The following is a 16,128-nucleotide window of genomic DNA, read 5'->3' on the forward strand; positions in this document are numbered from 1 at the left end:
ATTCCAAGTTTGAAGGTCCAGTTCCTCTCTGTGCCCTTGGATACGTCATTTCACCTTCCCCTATCACAGTATGTGTTTGCAAACTCTGATTACAATGCTCCTGAGCCTTGTGTGGTGACTAAATATGCAAAGTGCCTTCTGTTCCAGAAGGATTATGAGCTCATCCATGGTCTGGGTGCTAGATTTGCTGTGACGTGCAAATGATTTACAAGCCGAGCATTCAGTCTCAGAGGTGACTATTTCTGCCTGCTGCCAAGGATGCAGGAAAATTGAGTTTCCTTTTCTAATTAAAGCTATTGAGTTCTTGGGATTTTGAGTATTTCTTAACTGAAAGAATCTTGATCTCATGTAAAAAAAATATGTGTATCATTTAAACTCATTGAAATCCAGATTCAGAGAGAGAGAGAGTTGATTTTTTACAAATAAAGTCCATTCAATATTGTATAATCTAAGATTATTATTTTACCCATTGAAATATTTATAGCATCCTTTTTGAGTTCCCTAGAATGCATTAGAAAAATGGGAAGCCTCTGTGTATTTCAAATAAACTGTAAATGGCTTCATAAATATTTGATAACAAGCTGATGGCAACCCATCTACTTTTTTGGCAAAATCTAATGGCTTTGGTGGGAAAGATTTATCTGAGAAAAATTGGCCTGGGGTTTCAGGAGAGTATCCCTTACCAAGGAGGGCAGAACTACTACTTTCTTTTTCCATGGCCACCAATATGCAGTTCTGTCCTTATGCCAACTCACAGCCAAGCCCAGATAGGAGCTTCAGATTGAAAGGCTTCAGTGTGGACTGCCTGTGTTTGTTTCAAATTATAGTTGGGATTAGGAACCAAAACTGTGTGTGTGTGTGGTGTGTGTGTGTGTGTGTGTGTGTGTGTGTGTGTGCGCACGCGCGCGCATGTGCGCGCATGTGCGCTTATTGCACAGAGAGAAGGATATTGTCCTTTATCTTACTAGAACCCAAAGTTAAGTCTGTCACGTAACTTGCTTTTACATCTGGGGGCCTCTTTTGGTAAAGCATGTACACAAAATAGATGGCAGGTCTTCCAGCCTTCCAGACTCCCAGCACGAAGGGAGTGTTGTCAGTTTAGAATTTGAAAATTAGTAGCAAAGAGGAGATTATTGTAGTGAGGTCTTTTCTAATCATGTTTAATCTGCCATGCTTCCTGATATCCATTCACAAAATTGTTTAAAGGCTTAATACTCAATGTTCCAGAGGAATACTGGGAGAGATTTCTCCCCAGCCATTCTGGCAAAGTAAAGAAATTAATAACTTTATTGGGTAATAAATAATCAGTTTTTTGGTGTATCATTATGACGCAAAGATTATAAACTATAAGGAAAAGAAATCTGAGAATGTTCCCATTGGCTCACAGATCTGCAGACATCTATGGGGTCATAGACAGTCTGTAGAGACTTAACATATGCAGTGTAATCAAGGCTTACTGTCTGAGGCTCTGAGTGCTAGCATTAGGTTCTTTGCAGTATGGCCCATCTACATAGTTAGATTCAGACCTGAAAACAAATACTAACATATCATTAGTATTTAGTTATCTGTTTGTCTACATATGGACTGGTATATTGGGTGGTGGTGGGGGAGTCTTTTCTTTCAGTACAAGGGAATGTGTGTGCATTTGTTAGAGGGTGGGAAGGGAACACTGACGGCATTCATTCAGAGCCCTCCGAAGTAAGTATGATACTAATTCTAAGCAGTGAGGTTTTGGTCTGAATGGTAGCTGGAGGGAACAGGCAGTTGCCATGACTGGTGACTGAGTCCCCAAGCAAGAGTTTCCATAGAGTCCTGGTCTCATTGTCTTTCCCCACTCTTTCTGTGTTGGGTGCCTTTTTTTTGTTGTTTTTTCTTTTTGAGAGACTAACACAAGATCATTCATGCGATGTGTCATTTTACTAACCGACTAATGTACTAACACCCTAACGACTCATCTTTGTTTTTAGTTTTTTTAATTAACAATCGTTCTGTTCACAATTTTTAATTTCCTTTCTTCCCCCTTCTCCGCAAAGCACTCAGGCATCGGACACGCTATGGTAAACAAACTACATTGTCTGGTAGATATCATTCTTATTGTCTTTTTTTGGGTTTGCCGTGTGTTGCCCCCTCCCCCAACCCCCTTTTGTCCTCTTTAGACTCACTTCTTCTTTCCTTTCAATTTTTTTTGTTCTTAAATTAAATGCAAGCCTTTTTCCTTAAAAAGAAAAATAGAAGGAAACGTAGCTGTCCTGAAAATAGTGTTTATTCAAGTTTGATGGGGACAGTCCCTTTTCTCCAGTTTTCTTTTGTTTGGCTGTCCCCCTCCCCAAAAGTTATTTTTTAAGAAAATCTCCTCAATTAGTTCTATTTTTATTTACCTATTTTGCAACCTCCAAATTACAGTCCAGGGACAACAGAGATTTTGTACTGAGGACTTCCTTCTACCTCTATCTTCTTCTCCTCTCTCTTCCTGTTCTCTCTGTCTCCTTCCCTATGCCTTAGCCCCTCTCTCTGTCCCCTTTATGTGGCTGTGGCTGCATATGATGATAATGATGATCCACAGATGATCTGAGGAGGAAAGTATGCTGCTTCCTGTAATCTTCCTCTCCCTTCTTTGACCTCACTCCTCACTGTGGCCAATGGGAGGGCCACCAATTGTGTTCTTCATCCACACTGCATGGCATGGTCCTGTCTCGTGGAAAACACATCAGCATCAGAACCCGTCCCCTACTTACCTCTATGTTACTAACAACTGGCAACCAACCATCAACCCAGTTCCACACTCGTCTTTCTCCATCTTCATCCTCCTTTCAATCTTCATAACATATTTGGGGGTTGGGTTTGGACTTTTTCTTTTCTTTTTTTTTCTTTTTTTTTTTTCAGTGAGGGAGGTGGCAGGCAGGGGAATTGTTACCCTTTATTTTTAAGTATTTTGTCCCCCCCCTCACACTTTCCATTTTGTTTTCCTTCAGTTTGTTTAATGCATGCATGCGTGGTGTGGATTTTGATTCTGTTATTTCACCCTTTCCCAAAGAACTACCCCCCGCCCCCCCCCCCCCCCCCCCCCGCCTCTCTCTCATCTCCATATGATTTCCGCATGGGTGTGTCAGTGTATGGTGTGTGCATGCTCTGAGGCTCCATATTTTCTCTCTGCCCTCTGCTTATGGATGGTGGGTGTATGGGTGCTAATCCTCCTGATTGGCATTACTAGTATTTTGGTTATCATTGCCTCATCCTTAATTTCTTTTTGTTAAAGTTGCTTTTTAAGTTTGGGCCGTTTCTTCTGTTGGTGGTGGTGGTAGTTAAGGGGTGGGGGTGTTGGGGTTGGTCCTATCCCTGGGATGGTCCACAGCATGTATCCTTCTGGACATGTTAGGACAGAGACCCTCCTCCTTCCCTACCCTGAATGCATGTTTGTTAGTGTGGTGTGAACCATGAAAGAAACAAACAAAAAAAGAAAAGAAAAAAGGGGGAAAAAACCACTAACAACCAAAGACCAACCCCTAACATATACCATTGTCGAATGTCTCCTTTAATGTTTCTCATTACCACCATAAATAACAATCATAAGAAAAAAAACCCCATCATTCTGAGCAGTGAACTGAGACAAGTGATACCGTGTAAGGGTGGTTCCATTTTCTAGCCTGACTCAATATGAAGTATGTAGTGGGTGGAACAAGGTTCTCAGCTTAGCTGTTCTAACACATTGTCCCTTTAGCCACCAGGGAAGACTGTAGGCTTGGGACATAGGAAGGCAGACCAGAAAATGGAACTTGGCTGCACATACCAAAGTCAAGCCAAAATAGAAAGAATACCTCACCAAAAATCTTAATGGAGGTCAAACCACATGTAGGGGAAGCCATTCAGTTTTAATAGGATTGTAAGGTCATTGCTGGGATTTTTTTTTTTTGTCCCTATGTCCCACTACCAGGTGACAATCTCTGTGGATGGTATCCTTACCACAACGGGCTACACTCAAGAGGACTACACCATGCTGGGCTCAGATGACTTCTTCTATGTTGGTGGAAGCCCCAGCACCGCTGACTTGCCAGGATCACCTGTGAGCAACAACTTCATGGGCTGCCTTAAAGAGGTAATGTTGATACACTTCCATTGAACAGAGGGCTGGGGTGGGAGGCGGTAATGGTGGTAGGACTGCTTGAGAATAGAAAGAAATCTCTAGACCAATGACTGCAAAGACCATCTTTGAGTGCGATGAGATGTTGTGGAAGACAAGACTTTGAACTTTAAAATAAAGGTCCCATCCTTTGGTCTAAGATAAAGATTGTCGAGTGACCTTGAGTTGGCTACTTAACTATTCTATGGCTCAGTTTCCTCCTCTAACTAATGAAGACGCCTATCACTGCTCAGATAGCTGTGCAATGTGAACGAACTATTCACTGTAGATGAAATCACAAGCACACATATGAAGTTTGATTTTGTGCTCTTCATTCAGCAAGTAGGGAAGCTACAGTTAGAGATCACACAGTGTATGCGTCTCATCTGAAATATAGCATGTGTATGGTTTTATCTTTATTAAATGTGGCAGTCCCCAAACCTGTTTTCTCATGTGTCAAAATAAAGGCAAACATTTCAGCATGTAACATTCATGCTCAGAAAAATGGGCTTGCTTTCCTCTCTTTGTTTTCCTTTCCTGAAAGCTAGTCACTCTAGCAGTGAGAGAGCAGCAGGGCTTGGCAAGTTCCTCATTTATTACCCTTGTAGCTGATGCATTGAGACCTCTGTCTGAGAGCAGAGGAGCTTCAGTCGAGTGTAAGTTCAACCTCTAAGGTCAACTGTTGAGGCAAAAATAATCAGCCTTGACTTGTGAGCATTCCTTCACCACGCTGTGTCACGGAAGCAGTACGCTGTACATTTTCTTTAGTCTAAGCTAAGTTTGATTGCCTGAGCTATCCATACCATTTCCTTAGGGAAATTGGTCGAAAATCTGATAGTGTTACTTCTTCTAGATAAAAATTTCTTGTGACATCTTGTGAGCCTCCTCCTGGGGCAAATGTTTTATTCTTATTCTAGTTATTTGGAGTTATTTATTGAATAGTGGGTATACAGTAGATGATGCCTTACATGGATTCCGTCAGTGGCACTAGATGATGAACAGAAATTGCCTCTACTATACCTGACACACAGTAGGTGGACAGAAAAGATTTATTGAATGGGCTGACTTATCAGGCAACCATGATGGACCTTTAACTATGCTATATTTAATCTTGGTGGCTCTTGATAAGCGATGGTCTCCATGCTCAAAGACTTCATAGTCTGGGAAGGGAGATGAGATCAGTAAGTGAATAATGACAACATAGGACCATGCGTTCAGTGCCACAGACTAAATGCTCTGACAGAGCAGAGGAAACAGATAAAATTAGGTGGCAGTCAATTTTAGAGAAGAGGTGACATTTGAGCCAACACTTACTGCAATAAGCCATGTGTGAGTTGTGAGGAAGAGATGGAAAGGAAGACATGGCAGAGAAGGAAGATTTCAGTTACAGCTTTGTATTGTTCTTGGTCTGAAGGACACATTGAGAGGAGAATTCAAACTGTGGCCCTCTCTTTGACGGTGGTTATCTCAGCTTCCCCTGACTTTGGGGATGCCACTGTTGTTTCTGGGGTGAGTATGGTAGGCACACAGCACTTGTTTCCTGGGAGTCACTCCTGGTTGAATAGAATAAGGGCATATACTACTCAGAGTCTGGTGAACCCTGAGAGGCTCTAAAACCCTGCTAAATCCACACTAGTTTGAACTGTACTCTCATCAGAAAGTGATTGCAACATTCCTGCCACCAAGGACTTGGCTCAGGAATGCATCAAGGTTTGATTGACATGGCATAGTCCTCCATTTTTCTGTGGGGCAAAGGCCCCGAACATGGAGTTTCCTGGAGGGAGCATAGGGGTCACGTTTCCCTTATACACCATTACATAAATCATCTCTAAATTTTATTTGGAGACAGTTTACCAACTACAGTAATTTTTATCTATTAACTAGGAAGGTTACCTCTGAGAATTTTGGAACGTGTATAAAAATAGCATGATATCTATAATGGCTTTACCTATGAAAAATTTAGATTAAAACAAAACATGCATATACATGTACATACATATACATACATACATACATGCATAAAAACATGAAGAGGGGGATAGAGGGAAGAGAGAGGCAGAGGGAGAGAAGGAGGCAGAGAGAGACAGAGAGAGATAGAAAGATATAGAGAGAGTTATAGAGGAGACTATGTAAAAAATAGGAAACCCTTTAGAAGTTTGTCTAATGTTGTTAAATAGCTTGCAACTTTGTGGGGCTAGCATGAGGACCTACTTTGACCCCCAGAACTCACATGGAAGATGAAAATCTCAAGTCAAAGTTTAAGGCTTTAATTCCAGTCTGAGAAGGCAGAGACTGCCAGAAGCCTGCAGTAGTGGCACATGCCTTTAATCCCAAAACTCAGGAGGCAGAGGTAGGCATATCTCTGAGTTTGAGGTCAGCCTGGTCTACAAAGAAAGTTCCAGGACAGTCAGGGCTATACAGAGAAACCTTGTCTCAAAAAAAGCAAGAAAAAAAGACAAAACACACACACACACACACACACACACACACACACACACACACACACACACACACAAATATGCACCCCCCCACACAAAAAAAACCCTCAAAAAAACAAGAAGCACCTTGCTGGCCAGATAAGCAAACCAAATCTGTGAATTCCAGGTTCAGTGAGAGACTGCTATCTTTAAAATTAAGGTGGACAGCGACTGAGAAAAGCATCCCAAGTCAACTTCTAACCCCCCCCCCCCATGCACACAAACACATTCACATACACACGCACATGAATGAACACACAGACACACACATGTGCACACATTTGCAAGTATATATGAACCCACATACACACAAACAAGGTGAAGCAATTGAATATGACATCTGCATACATACAGAAACATGCATCCACACATACATGTATACATAAAAGTTTCTGGAGAACAGAGTCAATATTTGAGGCAACCGCAATTAGTGGTAAAATTTCCTCTTTATCAAGCAGTTTAAAGCTGTATTTAAGTCTAGACTGTGAGAAAGGGATGACAGAAACTCGGAAGGAAGTGGTCTGTAAAATAGAACATTGCTAGGCCCTACCTCATCCATCTTACACATGGGGGTTTTCCTGTGGGCCTGTGAGGTCTTCCACTTTGCTTGAGAGCTTGAACACGCATGTGACCATGAATCTAATGAAGCTCTGACATAATTTTCTTTTTCTGTTTAATTACTGCATTTTATTTGTCTGCAAGGGAGCCTGGGGAATTCACTTGTCTTTGACAACTTATCAAAACAGGGAGAGCTGCCTCCCCCACTAGACTTTAGCTTCTTGGCAGATGGACCCTCTCTGATCATTTATCCTCATGACAGTCTTTCCTCTTACAGTACAATGCCACCATCCCTTCCCTGTCTCCTTTTCTTATCATCTCTTGTCATTTGTGGTTATAAGTTTCCCCAAGTTAAATTTTGTACTTTAAGTGCCATTTAACCAAATTTGGGACATGATGAAGAGATGATGGGACCATAGACACTGGTTTGTTTATTGTGGAAACAGGTTTTATTGGGGAACTCTGTCTGTTTTACTCCTGAAAGCTCAGTTCTGACTCTGCTGTTGAGCTAAGGTGACTGGATGTCGCCTGTGTACATAGCTCCTAACTTGACATCTCTGTGAAAGCCACAGTGTAGGAGCCCAGCTGGGAGACTTGCTCCCACATTTTACAACAGGGCACTCTGGAGGAAAGAGAGAGAAAAGATATTAGATAAAAGGATAGAGGGGAAGAGAAACAGAAAGAAACACAGGATAGCCTCGGGAGGGCCTGGATCCACTGGCCCCTATGGTCTCTTCTAAAGGGCTATTTATAAGAATGCCAAGGGATAGACCAAAAGACCTCCCCGTAGCTCAGCCAAGTGTAGACCCTTCCAATCACCTAGTAACCATGCACATGGTCAAGCAATCCTCTAATACAGCTCTGCTGGGTAAAGCAAACTCAGATTTCATTAGGAAACCTTTGTGGGCCTCCACACCACAGCCAAGTTGTCATCAAGCTATTGTGGTTCTCTGCACACTACATTTATAGCCACTGAAATATCACCAAGTTGACATCTTGGTCCTTTTTGTCTTTTCCTGTTTTAGTGTATCTGTTTAATTTTTGTTTTTAATGGATCCCCAGGCCCCAAAGTTGTTCTTAGCTTTGTGGAGACTCTCAACATGTTAGTTTTTGAGTGAGTATCATTTCAAAATGGATAAATAGTTTTTCTCAGATAAGTCATTTTAAGGCACCGTTGATCACTTGGCTTCATAAAGAATACTTTGCCATGGCAATAGTTGAATCTTTCTAGATCCATCAGATATCCAGTATGAGAGAAATATCAAATAAAGGGTCTCAACACAGCTAAGAAAGATGGGTTGAAATCTCTTTTAGGAAGAACAGTACACAAAGAGTCTGAGGAGGCATCATAGTATAATGAAAAGAACAACTGAATTGAAAGTTAGTAGACCCTGGGGCTGGAGAGATGGCTCAGCAGTTAAGTGCACTGGAGGCTCTTCCAAGGACCTGGGTTCAATTCCCAGCACCCACATGGTGGCTCATAACCATTTATAATTCCAGTCCTAGGCGATCACATGCCTTCTTCTGGCTTCAATGAGTACCAGGCATGTGTGTGGTGCACGGACATACATACAGGCAAAATTCTCAAATACATTAGTTAAATGATTAAAAAAGAAAATTAGTAAACCTGGTTAGGAACACAAACTTGATTGCACTATATGACTTAGAATTAGACACTGATTTCTTTTTTTAAATGAGTGTTAGTTTGCCAATTTGTAATGAGGCAATCCTAAGAGCTATGTTGCATTCTTCTTCAAGACAACTGAAACTATGGGCATAAGGCAAACATTATTATACAATGATATCTTAGAAATCTAATAAAAATTATGTATAGCCACTTATAAAGTAGCTGTGAACATGACTCTAAGCGAATGTGCATCTGCCTGTAGAGATCTCCAAGACTCCTGTATTAGCAAGTAATTTTCAGGGAAAACCTTTTATTTTGAGGTTTTACCTATTAAAAGTCTCTCATATTTGTAAAAAGAGGAACAATCCACCCACCCCTCCTCAGCATTTCCCTTATTTCTATCTTCAGTCATTTATTTGATGCTATCAATCTCCCTTTGTTAAAATACAAGCTCCATGAGAAGAAGACATAATTAGAATTTCACAGCAAGCAGAACAATTCCTGGCATTAAAAGTTGTGTTCAATCATGAGTACATCCATCCATCTATCCTTCGTTCCTTCGTTCCTTCGTTCCTTCGTTCCTTCCTTCCTTCGTTCCTTCCTTCGTTCCTTCCTTCCTTCCTTCCTTCCTCCCTCCCTTCCTCCCTCCCTTCCTCCCTCCCTTCCTTCCTTTCCTCTCTCCCTCCCTCCCTCAGTCTCCCAAATGCTGGGATTACAGTTGTGTGCCTTCACATCTTGTGTATGTGGTGCTGTGGGTGCAACCCATGTATTTGTGTATGCTAGCAAGCACTCTAGCAACTCAACTATATCCTTATCCTTGGAAATCTATTTTCTTTTCTTTTCTTTCTTTTTTTTTTTTTGGTTTTTTGAGACAGGGTTTCTCTGTGTTGTTTTGGTACCTCTCCTGAATCTCGCTCTGTAGACCAGGCTGGCCTCAAACTCACAGAGATCCGCCTGGCTCTGCCCCCCAAGTCCTGGGATTAAAGGCATGCGCCACTGCGCCCGGCTGCCTATTCATTCTTAGTAAATGGTTTATGCTTCTAAAAATTTCATTCAGTGGCGTGTCTAGAATAAATGAATAAATGAGTTAGCTGCTTGGAGCTCTAAGATCTGGTGAGGTTCAGGTCAACACTGTCTTAGTTCAGGATGGTATAGCAAAGTACCTTAGACATGCTGGCTTATAAAAAATGGAAATGTACTTCTTTTAGTTCTGGAGGCTGAGAGTTTGAGATCAGTATGTATCACACTCAGGTTCTAGTGAGGGCATCTTCTGGTTAGCAGAGTGTCTCCTCACTGTCTCCTCACTTGGTGGATTAAAGAATTTCTTCAGATTTTTTAAATAAATCTGATCAAGATCTAATTACTTGAAAGTGTTCATCTCTAAACATCATGATGCTGGGCTAGGATTTCAAATTATGGCCTGTCAACATTCTAGCATGGTATAGGGAGGGAGAAAACAGGAAAGGAAGGTGGGGCTCATGAGACAGTGTGAGCAAAGGCAAGCAGTCAGGACACTGGATAAAGAGTGAGGAACTTATAAACAGTTTATAAATATCAAAATCATAAGATCAGAAGTTATGGAGGTATGGCTACAAATTAGTTAGGGCCCAGGTCATTTATCCCATGCTGTGCGCTCTTGGTTTTTATTTTGTATTTACACAGAACCACTGAATGATCTTAAATAGTGAATGACACTGTCATATTTGCATGCTATTCAACAGGCCCTAATTCCTCGATCAAAGGTCATCTATCTACTGTCTGTGCCCAGGGTATTTTATTTTCTTTCCACGAAATTGAAAAGCAGACATAGAAAGAGAAATCCATCAGGTTCAGCACTGGGCAGGGAGACTACGCTCCTGTGCCGTTTCCACAGAAAAGCGTTTCTACTTGACCTATATTTCAGTTTCCAAGTGCCCTTCTGTCAGGACGTATATTTTTTCCTTCTTCTGTCTTTGGCATTGCTAAGCTGCTGTTGTTGGATGGAGCACACATAGTGATGGGCAACCTGTGCCAATACTGACTCGCGCAGCGATTCCTTCAGAAGCAGAGAGCTCACTGAAGCCCATCACAATGCCCTCCTACATGCTGGACCTTCTGCGCCGTTCAGTTAAATTCTTTCTACATTGTCCTCCTTTCTCCTCCATCTGGTACTTCTCCCCTGCACCCAGTGTGTTAGGCTCTCTCTTTGCCCACGGGGAGACCACATGCTGACGGAGACCACTAGCACAGACTGGTTTTTCTCACCATCTTTTCTCACGACATTTCTAAGAGGAAGGAAGGAAAACCAGGGAAATTGGGGGGATGGAACATATATTCAGAGGAAAAAGGTTTGAGGGGAACACCATTGTGCACATTACATTCCACATCCCTTTGTGATTATTAGACATTTAAAATTGAATGGGGCTTTGCAGCCAGAGATAGTCTCTGAACAGATGATTAATGTTTTAATCTGTAATAACTTTACATTTTATAGAACCCTGATAGGAGTCCACATCTGGTGAACCAAGCTATTTAAGGCTGTGTTAATTCTGTTAATTGCTATATGCTTATTTGAATTGCTGGCACCTGCGGGCTTCAGAATAATGTGTTTGTTGTTGCCTTAAAAATATACTCATTTTGTGTTATTATGTCTCACTGTCTTCTGCTGCTAGTCTGTTATGCTATACCTTAATTTCTTATACTATATCTTAATTTTACTTTTACATTGTCCTGTCACTTTTCTACTCACTGTCTTTTCCCCCTCACCTTTTCCTCCTTTCCTTCAATTAATTGCTTTGTAAGACTTTCTATTTGTATCTTTCCTGATTTATTAAGTGGGTACAACTATCCATCTGTAAGTAGGTGAAATGGGGTCATGGTGTGGACCTGTACATCCTTGTTTCTCTAGTATTAAAACATTGTGCAGCTCAGAGTCAGCAAAGTCCATGGGAAGGATTCCAAGTCAGTGTGAGGGATGCAGAAGGAACTTGAGTCCAGGGTTGTATCCTTGCTAACTCACCCCTGAAAATTTGCCTGACATATAGCAAGTCACTGGACTGCCCATGCCTCAGCTTCCTCTTTTCTAGATAAGTTATGTTAAGCATTTCAATGTAGGAAGAAAAGATACCTTTTGTTTGTTCGGTTTTTGAGACAGGGTCTTTCTGTTATGAAGCTCTGGCTTTCTTGGAACTTGCTATGTTGACCAGGCTGGGCTCAAACTCACATCTGCCTGCTTCTGCCTCCCAAGTACTGGAAGTACTTCATAAAACAAAAATACTATAAAAATACTAATGGAGTCAGTATTCATATACTCTTACTTATTAATTAAAAAACAAACAAACTAGGGAACCACTTGTTTCTCTCTGCTGTTTCTATAGTTTAAAAGTTGTAGAAACCCATCCAACAGAGTTTAGAGAAAAGAACTAAGACTAGGAAGTCAGCTACTGGAGCCAGTTCTTAATTCAGAATGATAGCTTTTCTTGATCTGTGAGAGCCATGTCTTAATCTGTAGAATCAGAATAGCATCACTGCCAGGCCAAATGCACACTCTGGTGGCAAAGGAGAAGAGGGGACAAACTGTATCTTCTGGGGATTTGTGACATGCATGAGGTGTATTTTAAGAGGGGGCAGACATTATCACTTACCCCAGGACATAAGAAAATGAAGTAGTGTCAGGCTGTCCTATTGTCTCAGAGCTACTGGGCATTATAGTACTATGACAAAGAGAAAGAGACTCTCTCCTTTTCCCTCTGCTCTTGGTTGTTTTGATCTGACATCTCAAACTGTAGCCTCAGATGTCCAGTTACTAAGAAGACTAGCCTGGCTTATACTAGATGCAATCCTCCTCTTTAGTACTGGGAGGTGCAGGCCCGAACTACCACGCCTTTGTCGATGATTTTTTTGAGAAACAGACAATGATTTGTTGTTGTTGTTGATGATGATGATGTGATATCCATTTCCCACTTTCTGACAACCATTCACTGGTTTTTGTTGCTTTTTATTCAAACTTTGGTGACGCAGTGGCCCTCTCCCCATGCCTGTCTCTGTCAGTGAGTATGAGTATGTGATTTCCTGTGTACTCAGGTACTTCTATGCTCTAGCCATGACATTTTGTTTTTTCTAACTAAATCTGAGACAGGGACATGCGGGTTCAGGAGTTTGGTTCATATGTTTTAGGAAGTCATCTGTCATTTTGGGGGTGTGTGTCAGAATTTGGGATGCTATTTAGTTGAGTACTGGTGCGTCTGCTGCTACAGCCAAATATGAGACCAGAATGTTGAAAACCAGAGCAGAAAGATGAGGATAAAATAGGTCTAGGTTTTGGTTACATTTTCAAAGTCTTGAGTCAAGCATTCTTTAAATTGGACTGCCCTGGCTGGGAATTCATTCCATTCATCCCATCCTTTGACTAAACCACCTTGGCCTGCTTTCTGTCATTTGTGATAGAGCCTTTGGTCATGTAGGAGAATTCCCCTACTCCTATTTATCTTCATTTTCTCTGTCAAGTACATGGGCATTGGGGCCAATAAAAAGATGGATGAAGATAGCAAATGCCCAGCTTATTTTACTTATCATCAGCATATCACCTCCACATGTGAGTATAATGACTGGGAATCATATGCTTTTAAAACAACTAATTGACAGATCAGATTACTCGTAGATCTGAGTTCGAAAACAGATGAAGGAAGACATCCAATGTCCTCGCATTAAGAGAGTAAACTGACAGACCCAACATCCTCTACTTTGAGATAGAAAAGATTCCTGCGCTCAAAAGTGAAGCACTGCCCTTACACCTAAAGAGTTGTCCTATGGGTGTAGCATGAATCTTAGAGAGTCTTATTAATAAAATCAAACCTGAGCCAGGTATTGGGGTCAATGCTGGTAGATCAGAGAGACAGAACAAGCCACAGCTATCTCACCTTGCCAATTCCTCAGCTGGTCCTGTTTCCTCAGACTGGAAGCCTCTGAGTCCTCATCCAGAATGAATCTCAGCTGAACTGTGTTGCTCCAAAGCCTGAAAGCTTAACCAGTCAAATGCCTCCTAACCAGCCAAATGCTGCTAGTTTCTGATCCTCACGACTTATAAACCTTTCTGCTTTCTACTACCACTCCCTGGGATTAAAGGCTGCTTTCTGGGATTAAAGGCGTGAGTCACCATGCCTGGCTGTTTCCAATGCGGCCTTAAACTCACAGAGATCCAGAGGGATTTCTGTCTCTGGAATGCTAGGATTAAAGGCGTGTGCTAACATTTTCTAGCCTAAGTATCTTGTGGCTTTTCTGTTCTCTGACCCCAGATAAGTTTATTAAGGTACACAGTATTTTGGGGAACACAATACCACCACATTTCCTCTCTTTTTGTCTAAAATTAAAAAAGGCTTATAACTAATACAAGAAAAACTATCCAATAAGTATATACGATATATACAGCCAAAAATTACATTAATGATGTCTAGTCCATTAACATTTGACAGATTCAGATAAAAACTCCATTATATATATTAACAATGTCCAGTCCAGTAACATCTGATAAACTCACCAAAATTTTTTCATTGCTTATATAATTTAAAACAGGTAGCTCCTTTTTAAAAGTAGATTCCATAATCTCCCTTTTTATCTTATCATATCCATATTCTCTCTTTTTTCTTTCCATAATACATTCAGTAGTCTACCTTTTGTCATTTTTATATCTTCCCCTTTTTTTTCAGTGTAGATTCAGTGATCTACCTATTTATCCTATTATTTCTTTATCTTTTTTTCTCAGAGTAGATTCAATGATCTATCTCATATCTTATTTGTATTATATGATCAATTTGGTTCATATGTTCTTACTAGGTTAATGAATAGAACCTAGGTATCTAACACAAAGAGGAACTCAGAGGGAGAGAGAGACAGAGAGAGAGAGAGAGAAAAAGAGACAGAGACAGAGAGAGACAGAGAGAGAGACAGAGAAGCAGAGAGTGAGAGAGACAGAGAGAGACATAAAGAGTGAGAGACAAAGAGAGACAGAGAGAGAGGCACAGAGAGAGAACTATTACTTTGATTCATGGTCAAAGAAATGAGCTCTCTGCCACTCTGGCCATCTAAGTTGACTGGGCATCTAAGTGAAGACTTCGGAGTCAAATGAGCAGATGGTTCTTTCCAGGGAGTTTTTTAGCTTTTCAGTGAATGAGCTCCCTGAAAAGAAGAAAATGCAACGCTGGTTGATTTGACCAGGCTCATTGTTTTGAGGACTCTTCTCACCGATCTCCTAGACAACTTACTATGCGAAGCCCATAAAGATCACTGGATTGCCCTCATGGTCAGAGTTGAGGTCCTAGCCACAGCAGTCACCTATTTATAACTGTTTATACGTGTCATTCGTAACTGTCTTTTGAAGTTTATCACTTCTAAAACCATTATAGTCACAACAGTTACATCCACAACAGTAATTACCAAGCACACTGTGAAGTAAATGTATGTGAAATGTGTGTCTACAAGGTCCTATGCACTTTATGCTTATCCCTTATTTACTTTTCACATAGAGCTTAGGTGAATTCTGTCATCATTACTAATTTGAGTTCAGAGAGATGGAGTGCTATGCCCATTGAATGAGGAAGACTAAATATTCCTGCATCATGACTCCTGTCACTACTGTTATCAGCTCAGTCATGAAACTCTCTGATAGGGAAAGGGGAAAAGCTCCTTGGAGAAGGCTGGTGAATCTGGGGTTAAACTCACTCTGGGGAATGGCTGCTCACTATCATTTGAAGAGCACATTTCATAGGAAAGGTCATTTAATCAGGCAAGAATGTCCTGCTGGGAGACCAGCTACAATTACCCATTTCTTTCACCTTGCCATTGATTGTTCTGCGAGGACGGCGGTTTTTGCTTGATTTCCCACTTTGACTGGGCAAATTGATATTGTTCAACCTGCTAATGGAGGAATGATTTTCATTATGAGACTAGAGAGGGAAGGAGCTTCTCCTGGTACAAATGCCAAGCAGTAGAAGCCTTTTGTCTTGAGATACGTGGTGCATCTTTCATTTTATTTCAGCTTGGTATTTTCTGTGAAGTTGAATGCATTTGTCTCCAATGCCTTTGGCTTAGGCATTTTCAGTCTGTTTTTGAGAGTTTCTTATTTAGCTTTTCTTTCTTTTTTTTCCCCCTTCAGGATAAATTCAGTGGAACTTATTGTTTTCTGAAAATATCACTATTTACAGCAAATGCAATCTACCACAACAATCCCACTGAGACAAAATCTCCTGTGTCTTCGAATGCCTCAAAGGAGATTTTTAAAAGCCTACTCCTTATACACATACACCTACAGGGATAAAGCAATCATGGAGCTAATTGATTAGCCATTTTTTTTTTTTATTATTTAGCGAATGTGG

General features: G+C 41.0%; 1 protein-coding gene across 28 annotated transcripts in view; it reads left to right on the top strand.

The window, feature by feature from the left end:
* Nrxn3 (neurexin 3) overlaps nt 1-16,128 on the top strand; it is a 1,637,399-nt gene that overhangs the window by 480,757 nt on the left and 1,140,514 nt on the right. For all 28 annotated transcript variants that reach the window (XM_052738656.1, XM_052738661.1, XM_052738645.1 and 25 more), the window contains one exon: nt 3,932-4,093. In XM_052738656.1, coding sequence (XP_052594616.1) covers nt 3,932-4,093 — 162 coding nt within the window. The remainder of the gene's footprint in view (nt 1-3,931; nt 4,094-16,128) is intronic.

The sequence above is a fragment of the Peromyscus californicus genome, unplaced genomic scaffold (assembly GCF_007827085.1).
Source record: "Peromyscus californicus insignis strain IS unplaced genomic scaffold, ASM782708v3 Scaffold_15__1_contigs__length_86483966, whole genome shotgun sequence".
NCBI lineage: Eukaryota > Metazoa > Chordata > Mammalia > Rodentia > Cricetidae > Peromyscus > Peromyscus californicus.